A 24,410-nucleotide genomic window follows, 5' to 3' on the forward strand; every position below is an offset into this window, starting at 1 on the left:
CAAGAACATTCGCCTTCACGGGGTGACAATGCTTTGAGTCCATAGCCTTAGGCGCCGTGGCTCATTGCTAGTCATCTCTCCGATGAATAATACACAGCCCTGAATATCTGTCTGCATACATCTTCCTTTCCTATAGGGTAATTTAATGTTATCTTTGGGCCTCCTGCTCCTGAGATGAAGAGATTACTTCAAACCTGCAGCCCACAACCACAGCCATTGGTTTAAAACGTCATTAAGTTTCATTATAACAAATAAACACTGCAATGACATTTATAAGTTACCAGAGAGCACAGAAACACAAATATGAAGCAGATAAACTGCATTTGATCCAAATAATTACTGCAGGCAATATCGAGCTTAGGCTGAGCTGGCAGCCGGGTGCCGAGTAATTTATAGGAGTCCGTAAGGCGCTGTGTTGCACATTGCTGCTTAAAAATTATGATGATGGTTATGTGTCTTTCTCTCTAAAACCTTAAACAGGTTATGTTCCTGCCTTGTTGAAGGCAGGAGGCTTTTCCTCAGCTCAGAAATGGAGGTGGCACAGGCTGAATGTGCAGCTGTTAGTGGGGGGGGGGGGGCTTTTCTGTCCCCATTCCTGGGGATTTTAGCCTGAGAAGGGACCTGCATTTGAGCTTTGCTGTGGTTGATGCTGCAGAAGAACCCCACCACCACCCCCGGGGGGTTCGATCCTCAGCTGTGGGCTCAAGGTTTCAAGAGGGGGTTCCTGGGAGAGCGATTTGTGCTGCAAGAGAGTGAAATGCTGTGAAAATTAAGGTACTTAATTTGGCTCCAAGCTTTATGCTGCCTGCTCTTAACCCTGGGCGAGGAATCCATTGCCACCACACGGAGTGGAAACGCATCTCCCCCAAAAACCTGACTAAGAAGGGGTTTTGTTGCCGTGCTGGTTGTGTGACCTCTCACAGAGCTTTGCCTTCTTGTGCAGGGCCAGGGGTTTGGCTGCTCCAGGGTGAGAGCACATCATCTCCGAAGCGAGCCACGTGGAGCTCGTCATGGGATGGAGAGATTCCTCTGTCCTGCAGGCATGGAGGCTCAACCCAGGAGGGGGGTCAGAAACAGCTGGGTTTATTGATGAGCATCTCTCATTACCTGCTAATTAACTCAGCAGGCTGGAAATGTGCTCATCTCGACTTGGACTGGGGTTTTGCAAGCCATTGACTCCTCAGTGGGGACCATTGAGAAGGAGCCAGGAACAAAACAAACAGCAAAGGCTGGTGGTTAAATACATTTGAGTCCCCTTCTGACGCGGTCCCCGCTTCAAGAACAACGCAGAGAAGCTGCTGGGTCTGTTAGGAGCGGTGAGACACAGCCTGTAGCTTCTCCCAGGGGTGCAGCTGGGCTGATAAAGCAGTTGCCAGGCTAGAAATATTGACTGAATTAATGTGTCTTCTCGTTTTTCATGGCTTTTGGCTTCCTTGGGTAAAAGCCAGTCAAAAAAAGCAGGAGGCAGTTGTTGGAGGCAACGGTGGAGGTCACTGGCCTCCCCCATGATGGCTGAGCAAAGAAATGCACTTTGTAGGCATGTCTACGGATGCCGTAGCAGCAATGGGTTTCAGGGGAGGGCAGCTTTTATTAGGCCAACAAGCGCGGATAGAAAATGATCTGAGTCCTTAAGCACCTTCCTCAGGTAACGAGGATGGACGTATGTGTGAAACGTTTCCTACTCAACCGATGATCTGCTCCGTCTGTTCATCTCCGCGTCTCTTATCTCCTGTCTTTTCCCTGCCACTTTGTTTTTGTGCGTATGGTATACGCTTAACTTTAGGCTGTTCTTCAGAATAATTTGCTTTAAGTCTAAATATGAATCTTGCATGTTAAAAAAAAAAAAAGAGGAAGGGGGAAGTGCGTGTATTTACAATCATTTCTGCTTGGAAAAATCCAGATAAACAATAATTACAGCAGAAACCCGCTAATTCTCATTCCACTTCATCTTCAGACCTGATCATCCACACAACATAACCTGAAGCAATCTTACCCTGCTCCCCAACTCGGCCAAACAGCAGGGAGCCGGAGCAAGTCCTCAGCCTCGGCGCAGCCATAACATCACGTCGCTGATGGACCCCCAGAAGCCACACGGTCAATGTTTTGTGCCGTCAGCGGCCTCTCGGTGGTTCAGGGCAATAGTAAGGTTTCTTCTTGCATTTTCCTACCTGGCTACGTGCAGATTGGTACCCCCCGAGGCGTTTCTCATACAGGGGAGGGGTCTGTTGGAGGGCACCTGGCGTGGTGGCAATTCAAGTGCCTGCAAAGTTGGAGACAAAAGTCCTGTAGAGAGACTTTAACCACTCTGCGTGAGTCCCCCAATCTATACGGTGGGCAGAATGCATCACCGACCTGTAGTGAGACTACTTACGCTCAAAACTGTTTTGAGAAGGAGCAGAATCTTTCAGTAGCTTTTAGTATTAAATAGCTGCGTTTTCTGCTCTGAAATGAAACTTCATTTTGATTTCTCTCCGCGCCTCAAAGCGTGCGATAACGGATTTTGAAAAACGAGGATAGAAGCGAAACGTGGTGCGACCCCAAGGCGAGCTCTTTGGTCTAATTTTCCACCCTGTGGACTCCACAACTTCCAGTTGCCACTTGTCTGGGAGCAGAGCCAGGCTTTGAAATCTCCAAATCGTTTGTGAAATGGATTATCCACCCTTCTCGTTTTCCGACGGACGAGTGTCCTGTGTGCCCTCTAACTCACTGAGACGGAGAGGGCTGGATTTCAAAAGAGCAGCCCCGATCTGGGAACAAAGGGTGGGTTAAAGGGATGCACCCGGATTGAATGTAATCCAGGGCTGCCAGGGATCACCTGAGAGATTTCAGAAGGTCATAAGGGATAAAATCCTTCATAAAATCTCCTTATCTGGGAGACTTTGCGGGGGGCAGACTGCTGCCTGCTAGTTTGAGCATCAGCTGTTATTTCAGAAGGAAAAGTTCCTTTTTCCTCCTTTGCGGATTAAAGGGGGTGGGTTTAGGTCCCAGGGGTTTCTCTGCAAGACTCCTGCAGCCAAGGACCTGCCGACCCCTTTCTGAGCACTGTTTGTCAGCTACAAATAGTTAGCATCGGAAAAGCATCTGTCGTTGCCACGGAGAAAGCTGGCTTGGCTGGAGTTACCGAAGCATCTCCTCTTCTCCTCCCAGCTCCCTCGTGAGCCCGTCAGTCTGGCTGCTGTGGAGCCGTGCCAGGACAGCTACGCCTTGACAGAAGAGCAAATGGTAATTTATTATTCTGTGACAGGTTCCTCAGGAATGCTGATAACAAAATATTTCTTAGAGTCATTGGCAATTTTCAACGGGAGCTGGGGCCTCCAGGTGGATCAATGTGAGGAAATCTATTCCCCTCTGCTCACGAGAGCGAAGCATCTCCTGTCTCAAGCAGGGGATGCTGATCAGCACCGTGCCCAGGTTTCCCAGTGCCTTTGAAATCGCCTGTCACGCTGTTGCTCTGGTTTCTAGCAAGAACAGGCATCACCCCCGTACCACAAGCTGCCTTGGCAGGATGCTCGGAGCTTCTCGCTTGCCCTGGCGCCGGCGGTGGGGTAACTGCAGTGCCCAGGCTCCGGGACGGGGCAGCAGCCCTTGCCCTTGCAGGCACCTCTTGTGTCTGCCGTTAGCTTTGGGAACACAGCGAGGTCTGCCTCCTGTGACCCCTCAGTTCTGCTGCTGCCCCACCACGAAGCCTCGCCTGCTTCTCTGCCGCAGGAGCAAAGCCCTGGTGTGCCAGCCCTTGTGGCAAAACGCCACCGCGTGCAGCCTCCCGCTCCTCTCTGGCTCAGGATGTCCTGTGTGCCCCACACCTCATCTACTTGGGTTGGGTTTTTTTTTCCCCCTGCTCTGTCATCTTGTCTGATAGAAGATAACGCTGCTTCTGACGAATGCAGCTTTATCCGGGCAGGCGGTACAGGCGAGGTTGTTAAAGCAGAACAACCAGGAGCCATCCGTCCAGTCTGAATATTCAGCGCGGTCCAGTCTGCAAGGTCACTGGAAAGCTGCTGGTGGGGGACAAATAATTTTGGATGCCTTGATGCGGTACGTTAGTTTGTTTTCTATCAGTGCAGCTACCAAGAACAGGCGTTGAACCTCGCAAGAGGTAATTCTCAAAGCTGGTGCTGCGAGAAAGTTGCTAATAAATATCCCACGGTAAGTATACGCTTACACCTTTCCCAATCGGTAGCTAATAACGGAGCAGACAATGACATTTAAGCCCTTTCTGCATGGCTGATCAAACTACTCACAGTGACTTTGAAAGCAGTGCTGGGATTTCATGTGGGTATCAAAGCGAGTGGAATGCTCGATAGTTCAGATCTCTCGCCTGTGTGACTAATAGACAAAAAAAGATTTCTAAAAGGTCTAATATCTTATTCAAAATTTCCCTGTCTCCCGTTTGAAGCTACTTAGTGGACACAGTGGGATGCTGATCTTTCTTCTCTAAGCGGCATTAGGAAAATAGCTGACATCACCGCAGGATGAGCGGAGGCTGCGCCAGCTTGCTTGGAGCTGGTGCGTGGCCGGGAGGCAAAGGGTTACCCAGCGGTCAAGCTGAAGAGCCCAGCACCACCTGTGCACCTTAAACTCGGCCCTGGCTGTGGGCATGGCTTTTCCTGGGGTGGTCCCAGCACCCAGCATCATTGTGGCTTTGGTTCCACCTTGGTGCGGCTCCTCCTTCCCCTCTTAGGTGCGTGGCTGGCTGGAGACCAGCTCCAGGACTGCCAGCTTTGCCTGTTGGGATGCTTCAAGGGAAAAGTGGATCCCACCTCCCTCAGTGTCTGTGGGTGAGGAAGGTGTGAGCTCAGCTCCCTGCTTTGTGCTAGGAGAAGGGACACATCCAGTGCCGGCTCACAGCTCACACGGCTGGGTGGTCACGGAGAAGCCGGCTGCCGCTTGCCTTTCCGTACAGCTGATTCATTCCTGGACTGAAGGGTGTTGTGCTTTTTTTTTTTTTTTTTTCTTTCTTTCCAATTGAATAATTCAGCAACCTCAAGCATACAGAAGCCACATGAGCCAGACTTACGTAGTCAAACTAAAAAAGGCCAAACTGACATTTTTGTTCAAACAGATTATTTTTTTTTCTTCACTCCCCCAAGGAAACAAAATAAAATAATAGAAAGCTTATGCAAGGGATGAACTCAAACTACCTTTCTTTTCCCTTCCATGAGGTGGAGAGTAAGCACACAACATGGCTGTGGCCACCACCAAGTGGCTTTCCCTTAGGGATGCTGCTCCGTGTTTCCTTACTGTGGACAACATTGCTGGTGCAATTCATCTGCCCCTGTCTGGGGATGATCCTTTCGCTTCTCCGAAGGTGCAGGATAAGCTTGCCTTTGTCCTTCTCTGGGGAAGTCCTCGCTGTGCCACTTGGCCATCCCTTTCTGCTCCACTGCTGTGCTCAACCAAGAGCTTGCACACCACCTCAGGGCTGGGCTGGTGGCATCTCTCACTGGGAGGTAACTGGGAGGAAGGTGATGGGCGGCTGTTCCATCCCCACAGCTCTTCCCCGCTCTCCCTCTTTCGTGCTGCGCTTCCCCATGACTGACAATTCTAGAGAGCTTTGTAAATAATGTAACGCTTTTGTCTGCTTGCTTTTCCTAATCATCTAAAAATCGATGCGGGCGTGTGTTTTGAACCGTGATGGGCCGCATGCAGGGAGCTCCTTGTCCTTGGCGGGGAGGAGAGGACCCATCTGAAGGAGTGTGGAGAGGTAGCCCATTTGTCACGGGATCGATAGCAGGAGCTGTGCGGGGTGGTGCGGAGACAAGCCCGGGTCTGTCGGGAAACCGTGGGCATGCAGCCCCCCCTCCCCCCCCTTCCCCAGTCCTCTCCATGGCCAAGAAAGAGGTGGCTCCATCCCCAGGCATCGCGTCGTGGGAAGCCAGCACCGAGCTGGGCTGCGATGCTGTGACTTTACATCCGTGGTGATCACTGAAGTGGTGACTTTACAACACGCAGTGGTGGGATCTGCTTGGGCTGAAGAGGGACCCTTCCAGGATAGCGCCTTGGCTTAGGCTGTCACACAGCAGCCCCTTGATCATCCTCCCAGCACATCATCCCGGCTCCCAGTCGAGGGAAGAATTAGTTCTCCACATTGAGGGACCAGGAGAATGTCCCACTGCTCTTAATCACTGAGCCTTTCATTTCCGAACAGTAATATTTTTACGAGGAGCTTCATAGTCCTCCTTTGCCACTTCTCTCCGCAACAAAAAGGACTAATTCTTTTCAGAACACAATGGAAATTCAAAGCACCACTTACATAAAAGGAGCCACGGTGTCTCCATTTCTAATGAGTCATTGTTCCCTCTGTAAGTCCCTTGCTTCTTACTACAATACTCACTTCTCTCGGGTAATGAAAATTTAACTATCTGCTGTTCCTGGTTGCCTCTTCTCTTCTCGCAGCGAGTTGTCTGCAGGCAGGCTGGTTTTGACGCAGGAGGCTGCCAGCTGAAATAATTCAGACAAGAACTCAGGCAAACAGATTTCAAGTCTTCGGAGAGCTTAGAAAGCCAGTCACCAGCATCGCTTTGGCGATGGGAAGGAGCGGCGAGGTCCTGCCGCGGCGCGGATGCCCTGCGTGACCTTGGCGATGTTGGCATGTCGATGCCTCCTTCTCGTTTCTGGGGTGGTGAAATGGGATTTGTGGTCCTGCTCACCATCCGTGGGGTGGTGAGGCTTCTCTGAAAAGGGATGCTCCGGCCCTAGTGCTGTGATTTCCCTTGAACGCCGCAAACATTGCAGAACTCAGCCTTTGGTTGAAAGAACAAGGCAACATTACAGAGAAACACTGCGAAACAGGAGCCACAGGTGCAAAATCTATTAAGGAAATAGAAAGAGTTCTAAAGTGGTTCTCTCTTTTTTTCCTCTTTTTTGTTTTTCCCCCTTAAGCTTTCATGACATGCTTGTGACTTCATAATGGTCCTGCCTGTGATTTTTGAAAGCAGGGTTAGCGTTATTGCCTGCTCACTGCTCACAGTGGCTCCTTTATTCTCCCATTCCTGCCGTTCAGGATTTCAATAGCTGCGAGAAGTGCCCCCCGCTTTTGTTTTAGAGTTGCTTCCTCCAGGAAAGTGGGAGATCGCAGAGCCAGAAAACAGGTCACGCAGTCGCCTGGCAGTGTAAATAGCTCCTCAGGGAGCAAAGCAAAGCCAGCAACCAGAAGAAGATGAGGCTCTGAGATCAAGAGCCTCTCGTGGCTTCTCTTGACACCAAAGCATCCCCCTACGATCACAGGTTGACCTGGGGCTGACAACCCGCGCTCAGCTGAAGGGTGCAGGTGGGACTTGGCCATCGTGCTGGGAGGTGGCCAAGAGGCATGGGTAGCATCTCATTTGCATAGCCATTTGCACTTTTTTTTATTTATTATTATTTAAATAAAAAACCCAACAGTGAATCCAGAGTCCTAATATTTGCATCTGCTGGCTGCTCCTCCTCTCCGCTGGCTGCGGAGCAGAAGATGCTTGCACGGATGCTGGTGCAAGGGGAGTCGGTGCCGAGCGGCTCCCAAGCAAATGCTTGCACCAAGCCAAGTGTCAGCTGGGTTCTTTCTTTCTTTCTTTCTTTGAAAGCGTGCCAAGTGGGGAAAAGCAGGGTAAAAACAGTAAAAGAGGAGTACACTTGGGTAGGGGGGCATTGCTGCCCCTTCCCTGCTGTTTGCAGCTGGTGCCACGGGGCAGTGAGCGCGTTCCAAAAGCAGGAGGAACGTGGCTGGTGGTTGCTGGGGGTACCTTGCCTGGACTTCTGCTTGGGCTCGTGGGGTCTGAATTCCATCCTCTGCAAGGCTTTGGATTTGGGAAGCCAGGTTATGGTTAAAACCAGATTTTTTTTTTGGCTGATACCCTATTTATGAGAAGGGAGGAGAACGGGAAATCTTTGGTTGACCAACGGTATCTTGTGTGGGCGTCGAAGTGCTTGTTTTGTTCTGTTCTTGGAGTCAAACCACCCTGCTTTGAAACCAAAGCACCATTTTGTAATAATGTTGTAAACGTTTGAGGAAAAAAACCCCACCCAATTGATGTGTTTCAGCCCATTTTCTCGTAGCCGAAACGGCTCAGCCTGCATTTGTAAATCACCCTCTCCCAGTCTCCCCGTTTTCAGTTATTTTCTGTCAAGTATCTTATCTCTCTCAAAATTTTTCTGCAAATTACTTGTTCCTTTGACATTAAGACATAAGACAGCTGAAAGCTGTAACATGGGCAGGCCTCTGATCTTCCAAACCCAGTTAAACCCAGTAATCAGACTTTAAGCTGATTTGAAAGCTAGTTGAGCTCTGCCTTGTACTTTTTTTTTTTTTTTTTTTTTTTTCCCCCCGGCTGCTTTTTTGCAGGGAGAGATGATCCTGCCGCGGAGCAGGGACTGGGCCAGGTAATGCTCTTACAGTCCTTACCCCATCTCTCCTCTCCTGCGACTGAGTCTGAGCTGAGATGGAGCCTTGGACACAAAAAAAAAAAAAAAAAAAATGGGTTTAAGTGACAATTTTTCATGCTGAACAAACAGAGAGAAGGAAAAGACAGGAGACATATGCCATGTTTCTGCTGTGATTTTCCATGACCATCAGTTGCTCTCGAAAACAAATCAAGAAACAAAAAGAAAAACAAATAAAACCAACCAACCAAACAAAAAACCCCACCAACCCTACAAAGGGTTTCATTTCTAACAGCAATTACCAAACGAAGCCTCTGCTTAATGGGCATTTTCGGAGGGCACGGCCACCACTTCGTGCTTCTGCTTTCTCATTAGGACGCTCGCAGCTCCCAGCTGACAAGCTGATAGTTGTCACTGATAAAACAATCTTTTTGGGTTATTGCCGCGTTCCAGCCCTGTCCCCGCTTGCCTGGCTTGCCTTGAGAATTGTCAAGATTATGGAAAGAGATGGGAAAACATAGTTAGCCAGTGGGAAAAAAAAATAATAATATATAGAAAAACCAAACCACAAAACAGCAAAGCAAAATGCTCACTTTTTTCTGCTTTCTCTCCTAATTTTCTCTCTCATCCCCGCTTTTCCCTCGTATCCTAGTAGCGCTTGTCCTTTATGAGTCCAAATAGAATACAGAGCTGATTAATATTCCCTTTGAAATCAATTTTCTCAATCTTAATTCAGCACAGCAAGGGTTTCTGCTGGTATTGGAGGCCACCGTGACTTCCAGCAAGGATCTCCCAGCAGAAGGAGCTGGAATCTTCTTGGGATAAACCTGTCCCGTTGTGCATGGAGCACCGCACCAAGAGCCACCACTGTGGGCTTTTGGAGCACCCATGATGAAAATCAAATTTCCTTGCAAACGTGTGGGTGCTGGGAGAGCTGGGACCTTCGAAATACCTGTGAATGGGATGCTGGAGGTGCTCCTGGGTGCTGCGGGGAGATGGGTGACAATTTCAGCAGGGCTTTTTGAACTGGGAGAAATCTAGAAAGGATCACTCTGCTCTCCCCCATGCATCTTCAGCTGGCGAAGAGCAAGTTTAAGTTAAGCTACGATAAATGAAATTGAAATCTAAACGCTCACACGGGGATGTATGTTGGTTTATGTGTGCGTTGAGCTTTGTAGCTTTGCCCTGTGGGCACGGTCCAACGACTCGTTTGGAAACAAGTTTAGTTGTGGGAACTTGTGTCCTATTTAACCTTGGTTTAGGATTAATCATCAGCCAGTGATTAAATTGAATTAATGTAAATTAGGATTGAATTGATTTAGGGCGGTTCACGTGGAGACTGTCCTGGTTTAACAAATGGATTTTAAAGAGAAACTTTTTTTTTTTTCTTCAGCGCAGTACGATTCCGTGTCTTGAAGTGATGTTCGGCTGAGGGGTGTGGGTTGTTAATTCTGTGGCTGTGGCAGGACGATAATTCACACACAGCGAGGCTTCTGATCCTTCGAACCCATCAGCTAACGCAGCCGGTCGCAATCCAGCCATTCTGCCTCCCTCCCAACTTCTCTCTTTCCTGGATCTCTCCTCTATCCCGAGTAAGAGTAGGATTTTAAGGGCTCCGAAGCGATAGCGCCCTTCAGATGCCCTGCAAATAACTCACATGAAAGACCACGCTCACAAGGGGTCCAGCTGTCAGTGGGTCAGCCTGGGGGGCTTTACATTTAGGACCTTCCAGCGTTAGCCTGTGGCACTACATGTATGGCTAGCTTGGGATGGAGCAAGCCATCTCTAAGATATCCTGGAGGAATATTGACGTTCGGGGGGCTGTGTCACTGTTTGTTCTTCCTTTTATTATTTACATGCTCAGATCAAGAGGAGGGAGCAAACCGGCACCATTGAACCGCAGGGATGTGTTGCATGAGCATCCCAGATCCTCATCTTCCCAGACTGAAAAGCAGAGCACTCTTTTTGGAAAGAAAAAAACAAACAAACCACCACCAACAAAAAAAACCCACAAAAAAACCCAAAAAACCCAGAAGCATTTAACACTTTGGATGTTTTCCTATCATGGCAAAGCCAAGGGACGATGATGCGTTTCAAAGAGTGAAAATAAAACGTCATGCCAGCACTTAGCAAACTCTGCCGTGAAAGGCTGAGCGCTTTCTGTTGAAAATGAGAAGTTTCATCTCACACCTCAGGTGTGAGCCATCTCAGGGTGGCAGGAGCTGACCCCAGGGCTTTGGGGTGGTCTTGCAGCGTTCAGGGTGGGGAAGGGTGGGAAGGGAGATGATAGCCCATCACATTTGGTCCACCTGTGTCAGCTGCCATGCTTAAGGGCTTGGCTCATCAAGGTTGGATAGTTTGGAAGTTTGAAGAGTGAAACTTTAGGAAAAAAAAAAAAAAACAACAAAAAAAACCCCAAAAACAGTGCAGGGCTGTCACTTCCTTTCATCTCCGGGCGTGTGTGTGATGCTTGCAGCAAATACAAGTAGGTTACACTCTGGAAGGAGAGGGGCCGGCAGCAGGCAGTTCTCCTGCCTGTTTTCTAGCAGGTTCCTACCTATGCATCCTGATTCCAGAGAGCACGTGAGGTGGGAGCGGGACTCAGAAGCAGAGGACCTTTAGGGGTAGCAGGTGTAATATTAAATATTGCTGCCTTGGTCGTGATGGCTAAAACACTGGCAGCACAATTTGGAAGAAAACAGTAAGAGGAAACCCTGGCACCTCTTTGCTGTATCATTTTCTTTTCCCCAGGAAGGAAAAACACTGCAAATTTTTAAGTGTATGAAGGAGCCATAAGTAGTCACTTAATGAATCGCTGCAGAATTCAGCCTCGGGTTTGCACCACGGCAGGAGCATCTCGGGCTGGTGCATCCCAAAGGCGCTGCATTGCATGGGGAAGCACCGGAGCAGTGACAGCCTCCTCTTCCTCTTCCTCTCTCCTTCCCTGCTCCAGGTCAAGCCTCGTCCTTCACGCAGCAGCCCCAGGACCAGGTGGTGATCGCCGGGCAGCCCGTGACGCTGCTCTGTGCCATCCCCGAGTACAATGGCATTGTGCTGTGGATCAAAGACGGGCTCGCCCTGGGAGTCGGACGGGATCTCTCAAGTAAGTCTTGACCCTACCTAAACCTGGAAAACCGGAGCTCTCCCTGCCCAGCACTGCAGGGGCACCTACAATATTTATTTTAAGACTAATGAGTGTTTTCATTTCAACTACAAATCCTTCCAGCCAATTCAAACATAGTTGTTAAAACCCGGAATAAACAAAAACTTCTTTTACTCTGACTTGAAACAAAACGGTTGATTTCCCACAGGTGTGACCTGACCCTTTGGAAAGCCTGACTTTGGTTTTCAGTTGACTTTTGGAAACAAACCTCATGTTTCCAAAACACAGACTGAAATGTTTTGTAAACATTGAAAGTGCCTGTTTTGACATTCTCCACAAAAAAAAAAACCCAAACCAAGAAAGTCTCTGTTTGCTTTGAATAAATGTGTTTATGGCAGTCCAGAGGAGCCCACAAGCACTTGTGGCTTCCTTAAGCTGTACTTTTGGCAAGTTCTGGTTTGGTAATAAAATTCCCCAGACTTCTCGTTGCTTAATCCCACGCCTGCATTGTGATTGAGGGTTTATTGCAGCTGCCGAAGGTTCTGGAACAGTAGTGGAGAGGTTCTACATTTTATTCTATATATTTTGCTGGGACATAGTGATTATTTTTTTTTTAGTGAAATATTTCACACGACTGAGGGAGAGCGTTGGCTGGAAAGCCGAGAGGGCAGCGGAGGCTGTACGCATGTGACGTTGCCACAGCTCGACTTCTGCAGAGCACGGGAGACCCGAGAGGGTTTTTCTCCAAGTCAAACAGTGACATTCAGAAGCCAGGGGAGGGTTTGTGTTTCTTGGTCTCCAGGGACCTCCAGAGTGCAATGCCTGCATTTTCTTTTCTTTCTTTTTTTTTTTTTTTTTTTTAATACATATAATTACGCATCTCTCAGACTTGCCTGACTGAGCAGTCCCCTCTTCAACTGTTTTTCAAAGCTCTGTGCCACAACTTTTACGTATATTAGAGAGCTGAGCTTTCCATACAAGACCTTGCAACATGAACGGGTAACAACAGCTCCACTGAAGTATGTAGCTGATGTGAACGACTTCCACAATTAACGGTGCTGGGGCTGCTTTAAGCCAGAGGAACTGCCAGCTCATATGATACCAGCTCAGCCAGTCATCTAATTAGCTAAATACAAACAAACCCATCATTTGTATTTCTTGCGGTTCAGGAGAGCAAATCCTGCTGCTGAGAGCTTGCAAAACAACAAAAACACGAGAGCATGCCAGGCTGCCTGCGTTAACACAGCGCATTAATCACCGGCACAGGGACGGATGGGGTGATGGCAGCCGTCCTCCCGTGGTGCTTCAGGTGTCTCACAACACGGGGCAGGCTGACCAGGGCTGTCAGGCTCCCTTCAGACCCCCACCCAGCCACCCTAATAGTGGAAGTGTCCCAGTGTTTCACCACAAGCGCATGCACAGCTTAAGGAGTTCAGGGAATCAGGAGCCAGAGGTGACGTGGGTTTCCTGGTGGAAAGGCTCATCCCTTTCCCTAGGGATTGCCATTGATGCTCCTTCATCAGCACTTCTGTTTTGAACTGTTAGAGCAAAACCTGCAGTCTCTTTCCCGGATTTGGGAGGCCTCTCCATCTCTCTTCTTGGGCTGGCTGCCAAGGAGGGGAAGGAGCTGCCTGGCCCCTGGCTCTTTGCTGCGGGGTATCAGGGGCTCTGGGCTGTGTGCTCGTCATCCTTGGGCTCATCAGCTGCCTCCTCACCCCCTGCTTTGCCTCCTGCAGGTTATCCACGCTATCTGGTCGTAGGAGACCATCTGTCCGGACAGCATCACTTGAAAATCCTGAGAGCTGATCTCCAAGATGACGCCGTCTATGAATGTCAGGCCATCCAAGCGGCCATCCGATCCAGACCTGCCCGGCTGACTGTTCTCGGTAAGTCCCAGCTCCTCCTCATCTTGGAGGGGGTTGGGGAATTTTTTTGTCCTGGCGGTCCCACTGAGTGGCTTTTTGACAAAAGGGTTTGTGGCTAAATCAAGAGGACTGGAAACGAATCTGTCGTGAGCACCACGGGGGTGCGTCTGCATCCTGAGGGCAGTAGCAAAGGTAGGCGCTTAGGGAGTGCGGCAATTCTGGGGTAACGCAGGCACAAAATGTTTGGGACTTCAGCTCTACAAATACACGCGCCAATTCAGGAGTGTATGTGCGTAAATTTAAGGATATGAGGAGCGTCGGTGCCATCAGTGTGGTAAGCGTTGCCCTTGCTGCGGCGCTGCTTTGCGGCAGGAGCAGGAGGAGGAACCTTGAGAAAACTGCTTTAATTTTTGAAATTCAAGGCTTGAGGAAAGGCTTTAATACTAGTAGTTTTAAAACTATCTTCATACCATCTATTTTCATACGTACGTTTTCTCATCGTGTGTTTGTCAGTAATTCATCTTTCCCATGGGCAGCACAGGAGTGTGTTGCGTGGGATTGCAAACGGGAGATGACTCCCAAGCATGGGATTGCAAACGGGAGATGACTCCCAACATCTTGTCAAGACCTTTTTTGGGGTACTAGGTGGGAGAGTGATGCTTTGTTGGCGAAGGCTTTGTTGGCAGGCTGGCAAAGCAGTTGTGAGTGCTTATCAGGAGTTCAGGTGGTGTTGGTGAGACTTTCCAGAATGAATGTGGCCTCAGAGAAGTTAATAAAAAAACTATTTTTCTTGAAAACCTTGGAGAAAATCCAGGCTGTGCTGCTCCCAGATACATCCTGATTATTCAACCCCCAAAGTGAAACTGTTTACATATTTACATTGGTTTAAATTGAACTTTGGCTATTTTTTTTCCCCTTGTTGTATTTTTTTTTCCCCTTGGTTATTTTTACCTTGTTAATTTCCAGGGACCTTAGTCATTAAAAAAGATGAAACCAAGAGTGTTTAGGTGAACACTAATCAGTCTGAAGCAGCCAAAAAAATGGAATTAAGGTCCTAGTTCTGGTTGAAGGTGCACTTCGGGAGAGTCCGCGCGTCACCGGGAAAATGTGTCCTAATTTCTAGTTTGTAATTTCCCCTGTGCTTGGTTTTCCCTCTCTGCAACCCTACCAAGTACCCTACCCCCAAACTTCAGCCACTGCCTTCTCTTCCTTCACTTGACCCCGAAGATAATGATGATTTTCTTTTGATCCATCCTTCTGCTCAATCAACCCTTCTCGGCAGCTCAGCGCTCTGCCATGTGCCCGTACATGAAAGGCACCTGCAAATGAATCGGAACGCAGAACGCAGCTGTCGGGGGGGCTTTTGCTTGCACCAACAACCTCTGCAAGCTGTATCCCTTCCCCTCCTTCGCTTGGGCTCTCTCCTTCTGTTGCGAAGGCAGAATACGTCGCTGGAGCCAGACAAAAGAAATAATGTTATTTAATTAGAGCTAAAGATTTCCAAACTAATTTAGTCCCAGAGCGCTCGGGCGTACGTCAGAGCTCAGAGCTGCCGCGAAGCGTTGATTGAGCAGAGAGATGTTTTTATGGATCAAAAGGAAATCATTATTATCTTTGGGGTTGTGGAATGTGTTGAATAGATGGTAGTTAATGTTTATGTGAATATACTTGGTAGCTGCTAATTGGTACATTTACCTAAGTTGTTCAGCAACTTACATTTCCTTTTAAGAAAATTAAAGTTATAGCATGTTCAACTTAAGCCCGATCAGTAAAAAGATGGGGCTTGGCAAGCCGTCAGAAGCCCATCTTTCACTTTAAATGTATTTATGCAGATGTTCTGGGGAAATTTAAGGCTGGCTGGGGAGGTGGGAGTGATAATCCCCACCCTGGGCAAGGGGCTGGAGGGTCGTTAGTGGTCACCAGCTGGCGCCTTCGTGCCTTTGCAGCGGGATGCGGAGTCCTGCTGCAACGCTTGCGGCAGGCGTTGGCACGGCTGCTCTGTGCCGCGATTTAGCCAGGGAATAGAAATGGCACACGAAGAGTAGATGCCTCCAACCCCAGGGAATAGAAATGGCGCAACAAAGAGTAGATACCTCCAATCCCAGGGAACAGGAATGGCACACGAAGAGTAGATGCCTCCAACCCCAGGGAACAGGAATGGCACACGAAGAGTAGATGCCTCCAACACCTCGTGTGTTAAGAGCCAGCGTGGGCTGCTGACAGCCGGTTACAGCGTGCGGGACGTCGAGCTAAGCTTGCTGTGCGTTAGGCAGTTTGTACGGGAAAAGGGAGCGACGTGTTCAGTGGTTACAGATGTGTAATGCCACCAGCTGTGCGGAGTTCTCCTCGTCAGATCCAGTGCCTGACAACTCGATGAGCCTGCTTTAGGCGTGAGCTAAGCAGCTCAAATTGTTGGGTCTCCCAGATTTTTGGGTCTCCCAGATTTTTGGGGTCTCCCAGACAGTGGGGTCTCCCAAACGTCAGGTCTCTCGCTGGGTTAGGAAGGGATGTGACAGGCTGCCTGAGCTGCCTCATTGGAAGAAGATGCTCTTGGGGCATTCCTTCATCCCAGGCTGCCCAGCGTCACCTAGGCAGGAGAGGATCCCTGAGCCGGCCCCGGATCCGTGGGCAAACCTGGCAGCTCTCGGGGAAAAGATTTGTCACGGCTAGAGCAGAGCTGGGAGGCTCTGGTGGCTGGGAGCCCGTCGTTTGCTGCTGGCTTTGCCAACAACTCGAGGGGCTCATCAGCCAGCCAGGGATGCTGGAGGTGGTTCTGGGGAACCCCATCCCGCTCTGTCACACCCCGGCCTTGTCTCTGGAAAACCTTGTCGCCTGGTGGTTTTTTGCATGCGTCGGCACTGCCTTGTCCGTTCTTGCCAGCTTTTCCACTTCTTTGGTATCAAGAAATCCCCTAATGCCTCCCAGCTCGGGTTTCCAATCGCTGTCATTCATGTCTGACAACAGCTCTGTGGGGATGATGCCTCCTACTTCCCTGCTCAGATGCAGATCTACACCATATTTTAATTAAATATTTAAGGTTTTGTCACATTGTTTTTAAATCTACATGGTTAAATGTAGTGGAACAGATCATTCCATAGCCTTGGAAGTCCAAACTTTCAAACAGATGAGCCTATTAGTGTCATCAGCATTGGGGAAAGTCTTTTATTTGTAGAGTCGCTGGGACAAATATTGCTGGGGAACGCAGCTAACCCACCCCAGAACCGATGGAGCCCCCCTCCCTCCAGGTCTCCCTCACCTTCCTTCCTACCGCTGCCCAAATTGTCCGGGGAATGAGCCTCTGCTCTCCCAGGAACACCTGCCCCAGCAGGGAAGGCAGCGGCTGATGAAGCCGTTGAGGTGGGGTGGGGAGATGCAGAGGCATCCACGTTTTCTGCAGGCGAAGGACGTCAGGGCAGCGGTGGGGCAGGGGAGCCCAAGCCAGGCAGGCTTTGGGAAGCCACCAGAGGGCTGTTTGCTACCTGGTACATCTTTAATGGCAGGGCTTCTTCATTTATGATCTATTTAGCTAAGCCAGGGTATTAATTAAATAGAGCAAGAGCCTGATTAGGACTTGGAGAAATTTAAAAATAAAATCAGACAGCGATGGAGCAAAATTGCAAAGCAAACACTTTGGCTGTAACCACTGGAGAGTTCCCTCCGGTCTTCCATCAAAGCTCAGAGCAGGGAGGGCAAATACAAGAGATTATATAGCCAACAGATGTGTGTTGTTAAAATATGCATCTGCCAGCCGTGTAGTTTAAGGAGCCAGAGGGCTAGCTCGTGGATCCATCTGCACGCGAGGGACCGCGCATGAATTCGAGGCCCCGCCAGCCGAGCGGGGATTTGCAGACACGTTAATTAGTGCTGAGTTCCCAGATCTCAAAGGCAGCCGAGCGAGGAGAAACTTTGAAGAGAGAATTGGCTTCCCCAGGAGGGAGAGGAGGGGAGGATGGGGGGCACTGGCTCGCTGCGCCGATCCAGCGGCGGCATTCCCAAGCCTTTGGTTTGCCATGGCCAGGGGTAGGCAGGACCTGCGGTGCTGGGAGGAATCCAGGTCACTCCTGGCATCCATCTGGGAGGAATCCAGGTCATTCCCCAGTGGATGGCTGGGGAAGCTGGATGGCAGCGTGGTGGCTTCTCCATCGCTGGCATCCCGGCAGGAGCATCCCGAGGCTAGGCTGGTCCGTGGTCCTCCCCAGCACGAGAGGGGAGCCACCAGCGCTGTCCCCGCAAGCGGCTCTACACCTCGGCGCAGGGAAGGGGTTGGTCCCAGAGGGGTGCTGGTGACAACCAGAAAAAGGGGACCATGGGGGTTGGAGGAGGGAGGCAGAGGAACTACTTCCAGAGACTTAAGGTGAATAATTGATAGGCAATTAACTTGTACATGCACCTTTTATAGTCTAATTCCCTGTCTCCTCCCCCTCCACAGCCTCTTCTAATATTAACTCTGAAATCATGTGTGTCCCATTAGAAATAAAGCTTTCTTAAATCAACATGAATTATTTAACGCTACAGATTAAGTTAATTTGAAGTGAGAGCTCCTGTCTTTTCAGATGGCACAAGCCAGGGACAGGAGAAGAGGAGGGTCACCCGGGTGTCAAGCGCCTTTATGTTCAATCACAACCCTTTTCCTCTTTTTATTTTATTTTTTATTTTATTCCAATCGTCTCTCTCTAGCTGAGACTTTCCAGTCCTCCCCTGCAGAGCAGAGTAAGCTATTTCCATTACCAAAATGATTGCTGGCAGCTTGAGATATCTGCTTTTCCCAGCTTTCCTGCTCTTTAGCGGGGTTTGATCGAAAATAAAGAGGCTACGGCTTGGGAAAGGCCATTTTTCAGGACTTGTTCATGGTGCTGAGCCGCAGTGAGAAAATGGGGACCAGGTGATGATTCAAATCCAGAAACGGTTCAGCTTGGAACCATCTCAAGTATTTTTCCATAGTTTTTTTAACATAATTCAATTCTTGGAATGCAAAATTCAGCCTAAAACCAGCAGGTCAGGATGCCAGTTCCAAACGAGAAAAGAGGCGACAGAAACATGACTGTTTTCTTCCAGTCTCTTCTCCTTGAAAAAGTTTGGGGCTTCACAAAGCTGCTTTTTCTGCTGGGAATATTTTCAGTGGCAAAATAGCAACCGGCTCTACTGGGAGTGAAACAGAAACATCAAACAATCGAGCCCAAATCCCAAATAACCTAAATATTTGATGTCGTGTCTGAGTAGCTTAAGTTTGCAGCACTCTGAGCCGGCTCCTTTTGATAGCACAAGGTGGACGGGTTCCCTTGCTCGCATCCCTCTGTGGCTCCCGGCGTGGGAAGGGTTTTCCGTGGCTGGACCGTACCCAGCCAGGCAAACCCAGGGTCCTGGAGGTGCTGGGTGCTGTACAGAATCAGGGCAACCTCTGCCCTGTGCAGTCTATCGCTGGAAAAACAGATCAAAGAGACGTATCGTCTGCTGAAAAGCTCCAGAGATGGGTCCTCCCAAGCTGGGTTTCACTGGGATGTTGGGAAGCGGGAAGTCTCCCCACATTTCGGAGGGGTTTGCACCCAGCCGGTCTGGAGGAGGAGGGCAAGGCGGCGGCCACGTGTGCTCTGCTCTCCTTGCTTTGAAGGAGGCGAGCAAAATTGGTTCGTCCACCACCCCGTTAAGGACTGGCTGGATGGTGCTGGGGTGAAACACTGTACGGGACGTGCCCCCCCAGCCTCCTTGCTGAATAATTAACGACTTTCCAATCACGCAGATACGGGGAGGGGAAAGCTAAGAAAGCAAACTCTTTCCGATGACAGATACACCCGCCGCCGTGCTGCGGCTTTTGCCATGCGGTCAGTAGAGCTGTTACGACAGGGAGTAGCTCTGTGTGCCTGGTCACTGCGAAATGCAAAAAGCCCCTTCCCTGAGGATCCAGGAGGGAGTCTCCCACTGGGAAAGCTGGAGCTTTGGCAAACCCAGCCCAGTTTGCACGCTGCTTGTAACAGCACCCTGCTGGGCATAACGCCTGTCCCAGTCCAATAGGCATAGTTAACACACCACTGCATGACCGAAAAATTTTTTAAAAAATATTTTTTTTTTTTAATCAAATGCATTAAAAAATATAAAAATATTCCTTCCCACAGGACAGGGCTGTATCTGAGCAGTAGCTGGTGTTTAATTGCACAGGGAGGGGTTCATCAGTCCTAAGCAAACACTGCCTCTGCTCCCTCAAAGCCTGCTCCGGTGTTACCAGCTCACACCATTTTATGAGCAGTCTTGGAAAATTTGTGTTTTCTTAAAGCTCCGAGCCCCGGGGTTAGGTGACACCGCCAGACTTCTCTTGTTCTGAACATAAATTAATGGCTAGTCGTCGGTGCCACAGAGCCAGGCTTGAATACTGGAGGGAGATTTGTGTCCCTGGAAGCCCAGCGGTTCCCTTGGAACTGCATCGCTTGGTCTACCAGCAGGTACCACCTCTCCCATCAAACTTCACCTTGTTGTATCCTCAGAGCTGCAACAGCGTTCCTACCTGAATGCTGAAGACTGAAGGACCACAAAGTAAATAGGAAGAGACGCGGTTAGAGATGATTAATGTTAGGGTGCGTGCACCCATCTGCGATTCCTTGTCTCGATGCAGGGAGGGCCTGACCCGTGTCTTTATCGAACACAAAGCGTTTGGCTCCTCTAGGCAGAGCCTGCCGGTCTGTACCGAACTGATGGATGCAAAGCACATAGAGCTGATAAAAAAGCCTTCCCGGTTCTCCGTCATCCTTTCAGATGTGATGGTGGCTGCATCCCTTTGCCCCTTTCCAGCCCTTCCTGCTGGCTCTGCCCACCCCCCTGCCCCTCGCACGGGGGCCGTGAGCTATTGCACCACGGCTGTGGTGGCTGGAAAGTTGCCATGGAATGATGGGGGGGTGCTTGCCGCGCATCCAAATCCCTCCGTACCACTGCGCCCATCACTTGTACTGCTGTGTCTGTGCTGCCTCCCGCTCCGGGCACAAACCTCTGCGTCTTGCCCTCCAAATCCTCCCCAGTTCACGTAAGGCACCTGGGAGCCAGCGCTCCCGCTGCATCACTTGAGCCTTTGCATCATATACTGCATCGAACGGCTCCTGCTCCACGCAACGCCTGTGGACAGGGGAGATTATTCTGCTTTATGCCCTTTTGGCTGGCTGACACCTTGCATTCTGCATCACATAAACAAACCCCGCGCACGTGTCTCTCTGCTTTGCACGCCTATACGCGTTTCTCCCTCTTGCCAATCAAGACAAAACTCCCCCGTCTGCATGCTACCCGCGCTCCTCTGTATCTGCATTAAACCTGCACGCAGCAGCTCCTTTAGTGCCTTGCCGGCATGCACACACAGATGCGATAACGGTTGCAGCGCCGTGCGTCAGGGCTGCGCTCGGCCAGGGGATCCGTCACCGCTGGGGACTTGGTGGGTTGTTAGTGACCTGCCAGAAGTATTGACTCCCTCTCCCCTCGTCAGCTGGCAGAGAAGAATGAGGCCCTCGAAGCATGTCATCACCTGAGCGACAGCCCCCGCTTTCCTATCGATCACCCCCAAATGAAAAATGAGCGCCAGGCTCCGCGGGGGCAGGGGCAGCCGCAGTGCTTGGGGAGAGGGTGGATAAAGCGGCTGTTGAGCTGTTCCTGCTGGGAGCTGCCCAGCCAGCCTGGAGGGATGAGGTTTCTTGGGTCTGAGAGCTTTGCCAGCCCTGTCCTGGGTTGCTTTTTGTACATCTTGCATTTGCCCCCCCCCCCTCCCCCCCTCCTTTAAGCGCTGCCCAGCCGTGCGCCCCCGCTGAGCACGTTCCTGAGCTGCCGTGCGGGCCGTGATGGAGTCCAGGCTTCCCAGCACCACTCCCAGCTCAGCCAGCATCCTTCCCAGGTCACTGGGGAGCCCTGTGATGAATTTCACTCCTTGATCCAAACCCCTCGCAGTGCTGCCTGCTCCTGGCGTGTCCGAGTGGCGTTTGCTTTCGATGCCCCCGCCGGGTGTCGGCTGCCCACCTGATGGGGGGATGGGGGTGGGGATGGGGCATTCCTTTGAGCTCAACTTGGGCTTCAAAACTGCATCTTAACAACTGACCTGTGGGTGTCCTTTGTAACTGATGGGGGAATAACCACCCCTGCGCCAGGATATTCATCTCATGCCAAGGCAGAGTTGGACAAGTGGCCCGCTGGAAGGGGCTGTTACTCTTTTTTGACGTTAAAAGGTGCCTGGCATGCTCAAATCAGGAGTAGACCCTGCGGACATGTGAAGTTTGTTTGGGATGACAGCAGCCTTGGGTCAGTGCTTCCTTACTGGGCTGTGCAAAGAGTTTTGGCTGCAGGCTCCAAGCAGTCCCTGCCGAGGCTGGTGTTGGAAGCTGCGGTGAGATGGGTGCTTCCATACAAAAAAAAAGGTAGGGGCTTGGTTTTGTGGTACTGGGCGGTGATGTGGGTGCTGAGCTGCGGCGGGGTGCAGGAGGCACTACCCCAGACACTGCAGTAAAGGCACAGTGCCTAAAGGGATCGCTTTAGGGATAGATCACAAATGAGGGATCACTTTAGGTGGCAAGCGTGGACACGGCATTGGGTGACCCATCCGAGACTCCTCTCCAGCATCCTTCCCAGTCCTGGGAATTAGGCTGAGGTTTCCCCCCTCCCCGGGGGACAGGCATGAAGCTGCGCTCTCGGGTTGCTCTAACATGCTCAACTCTGACCTCCGCCGAGAGAGAAAAGGGTTTCATGGCAAATTATGGATTTAACACCTATGATGAATCTCCATTACAGCATGAAATAAGAAAGGAAAATGTAGCTAAATGGAAGATTTCCCCTGGGCAGCAGGAGGCTGCAACTTACGAGAGGCTAGGGAAAATAGGAAAAAAAAAAGGGGGGGAGGGGGGGGGTGGCATCAGGAATTAGGAAAAACCTTGTTCCTTTAACTATTGCAAAAGCTTTGCAAGACACTGCTTGCAGGTTCATAGGGATGTAGATTAAAGGCCAGAGCTCAGACCCGTGGCACAGAGGTTTTCAGCTGCATCCCTTCTGCTTGTCATGACAAGGGGAGATGAAATATTGGTGATTACCAGCCCCGTGGGTGCTCGGGACAGCCAGCCCCCAGCCCCCAGGACCAGGACATGCCATTCATCACAGCACCGAGTGTAACCTGTCATCTTCTGTTGGGAAACGCCAGTGGAGCATCCTTCCCTGACATTGGTGCCTTTCAGCTGGGACTTGGCTCCTGACTCCCAGGCACGTGGCTTCTGGGGTCCTCACCACCGCAGCATCCACCTCCTGCTGCCCCCCACTCCAGCGGCTGCTTCCATAGGGTTAATCCTTCTCTCGGGGCATCGGTGCAGCTCCGGCGATGACTCAAGAAACTATGGGTATTTCTGAGGCTCCTGCTGAGTGGGGTTTGGGAAGAGCAGAAACTGGCATCGTCGCGCTGAGGATGGATTCCCATGGGATGGAGCTGGCAGCCAGGTGGCTTTGCTGGCGGTGCGGGCAGGAAGATGGGGGGCTTTAGTGACAAAATACAGGCTTAGGAAGCCTGGGGAAGGGGGCACCCAGCATGCTGCCTGCTTGGCTTGTGCTCCCGGCTGGATGGGCAGAAAGGGAATCCAGTGAGTTCTATCCTGGATGGAAACACACAAGTCCCAGGTTCGTCTCTGTGCTGCCAAAGCCTGCGCGTGCCACCTTGAGTGAGTCCTTCAGGCTCAGATCCCTCCCTTAAGGAATGGGAAAAGGGACGGAGTGAAACAAATAGGAAAGTTTGGGTTATAAAGTTGATCTGCCTTGTACCCTGCGCTCGCTGCCGTTATGGGGACAACATCCGAGAGGTTTTGTGCAGTCAGTTATTTCAGGGCTTGGGCAGCGGCCAAGGAGAAATGCTGTAGAGTCATAGTTTTGGAGATAAGTGTCTATATTCTCCTCTGCGTCATAAATCACGTAGGAACTGAGCTCTCCTCCCTGTGACCCAGCAGCGCATGAGGGATCCTCTTACCCTCCTTAACTCATGGCGATGCAGCGGGCACCAACGTCACAACCCATGTGATGGGTGCAAATCATCGGGGGAGCATCGGCGCACCTGAGGGGGCTGTTCCTCATCCAGGTTGTAGCTAGGGAGGTCTGCAGAGATTTCTCCTAGCAGGTGAGAAGCGGCGTTCAAATGAGAGGCAGCATGAAAAATTGCAATGGGGAAATAAAAGTCTTTCCCGATACCATGTTTAATTGCTAACAAAGACAAAAATCACACCTCTTGTATTTGGTTCACCAGCAAAAGCCCAGATACCAGCTGCCCCGTATGTATTTGATTCCAACTGGTAGGTTTAAGAGATGCAGAAGGTATTTAATGATAATGATAATGATTTACATTTATATAGTGCCTGATATCCACTGGGATCACAAAGTGCTTTATATATCTATGGATAAAAATATACTGGATAACAAGCGCTCCATCCATCACCAAATCCCAGCCACTTCCCCAGCAAGGCAGCAAGCTGTGCAGGAAAGAGCTGCTGCATTGCCAGAATCGCTCTCCCTCCTCGCTGCTATGGCACTTGGGGTGCTGTACGGTAATTTTGTAATAAAACCAGGTGATAAAAACACTTTAAAAACAACAATGTCATAAAAAGAAGAACCCTCACTGTCATAAAACTGCACGCAGCAGAACAGGAGGGGAAACTTGAAAGGGAGAAGGTTATAAATAGGGACTGTCACTGTTGTGAAAATCAGGTCTGGAGGAGAGATGTCTTACAGCTGCTCTGGGTTAGGAGGTGAAGAGCTTGGCCAGTAGCAGCATCTCTAAAGGGCAGGTACCAGCAGAGCTGGATAGAGAGGGACCTCCCAAGCTCAGTTTGGAGGTGGCAACACAGGAAAAAATCCCGACACCTGAGACTGGAAAGATGCTCCCACCTCCATGCCCTCCTTCCTCCTGCCATGGAACAGGTCTCCCGTGGGTTGGGTGCAATCCAGCCACCTTCCTCCTCCAGCTCCCTGAGCCGGCAGCACCCTGCCTTGCCTGCTGAACGCCAGCATCTCTCCTCGGAGGCGTCCAGCCTCACTAGCCTGGCATCCACCCCCCTAAAGAAAGGAGCAGCTCGGTTGAGAGACCCTTTTGTGGCAGC

At 50.4% G+C, this 24,410-nt stretch overlaps 1 protein-coding gene across 1 annotated transcript in view; it reads left to right on the forward strand.

Annotated features, from left to right (window-relative positions):
• The window catches only part of KIRREL3 (kirre like nephrin family adhesion molecule 3), a 340,186-nt gene that overhangs the window by 230,586 nt on the left and 85,190 nt on the right, over positions 1–24,410 (forward strand). Inside the window, 2 exon segments of the mRNA XM_055819503.1 lie at positions 11,312–11,461; positions 13,198–13,347. Of these exon segments, the coding sequence (XP_055675478.1) occupies positions 11,312–11,461; positions 13,198–13,347 (300 nt within the window).

Source organism: Falco peregrinus, chromosome 15 (genome assembly GCF_023634155.1).
Source record: "Falco peregrinus isolate bFalPer1 chromosome 15, bFalPer1.pri, whole genome shotgun sequence".
Lineage (NCBI taxonomy): Eukaryota > Metazoa > Chordata > Aves > Falconiformes > Falconidae > Falco > Falco peregrinus.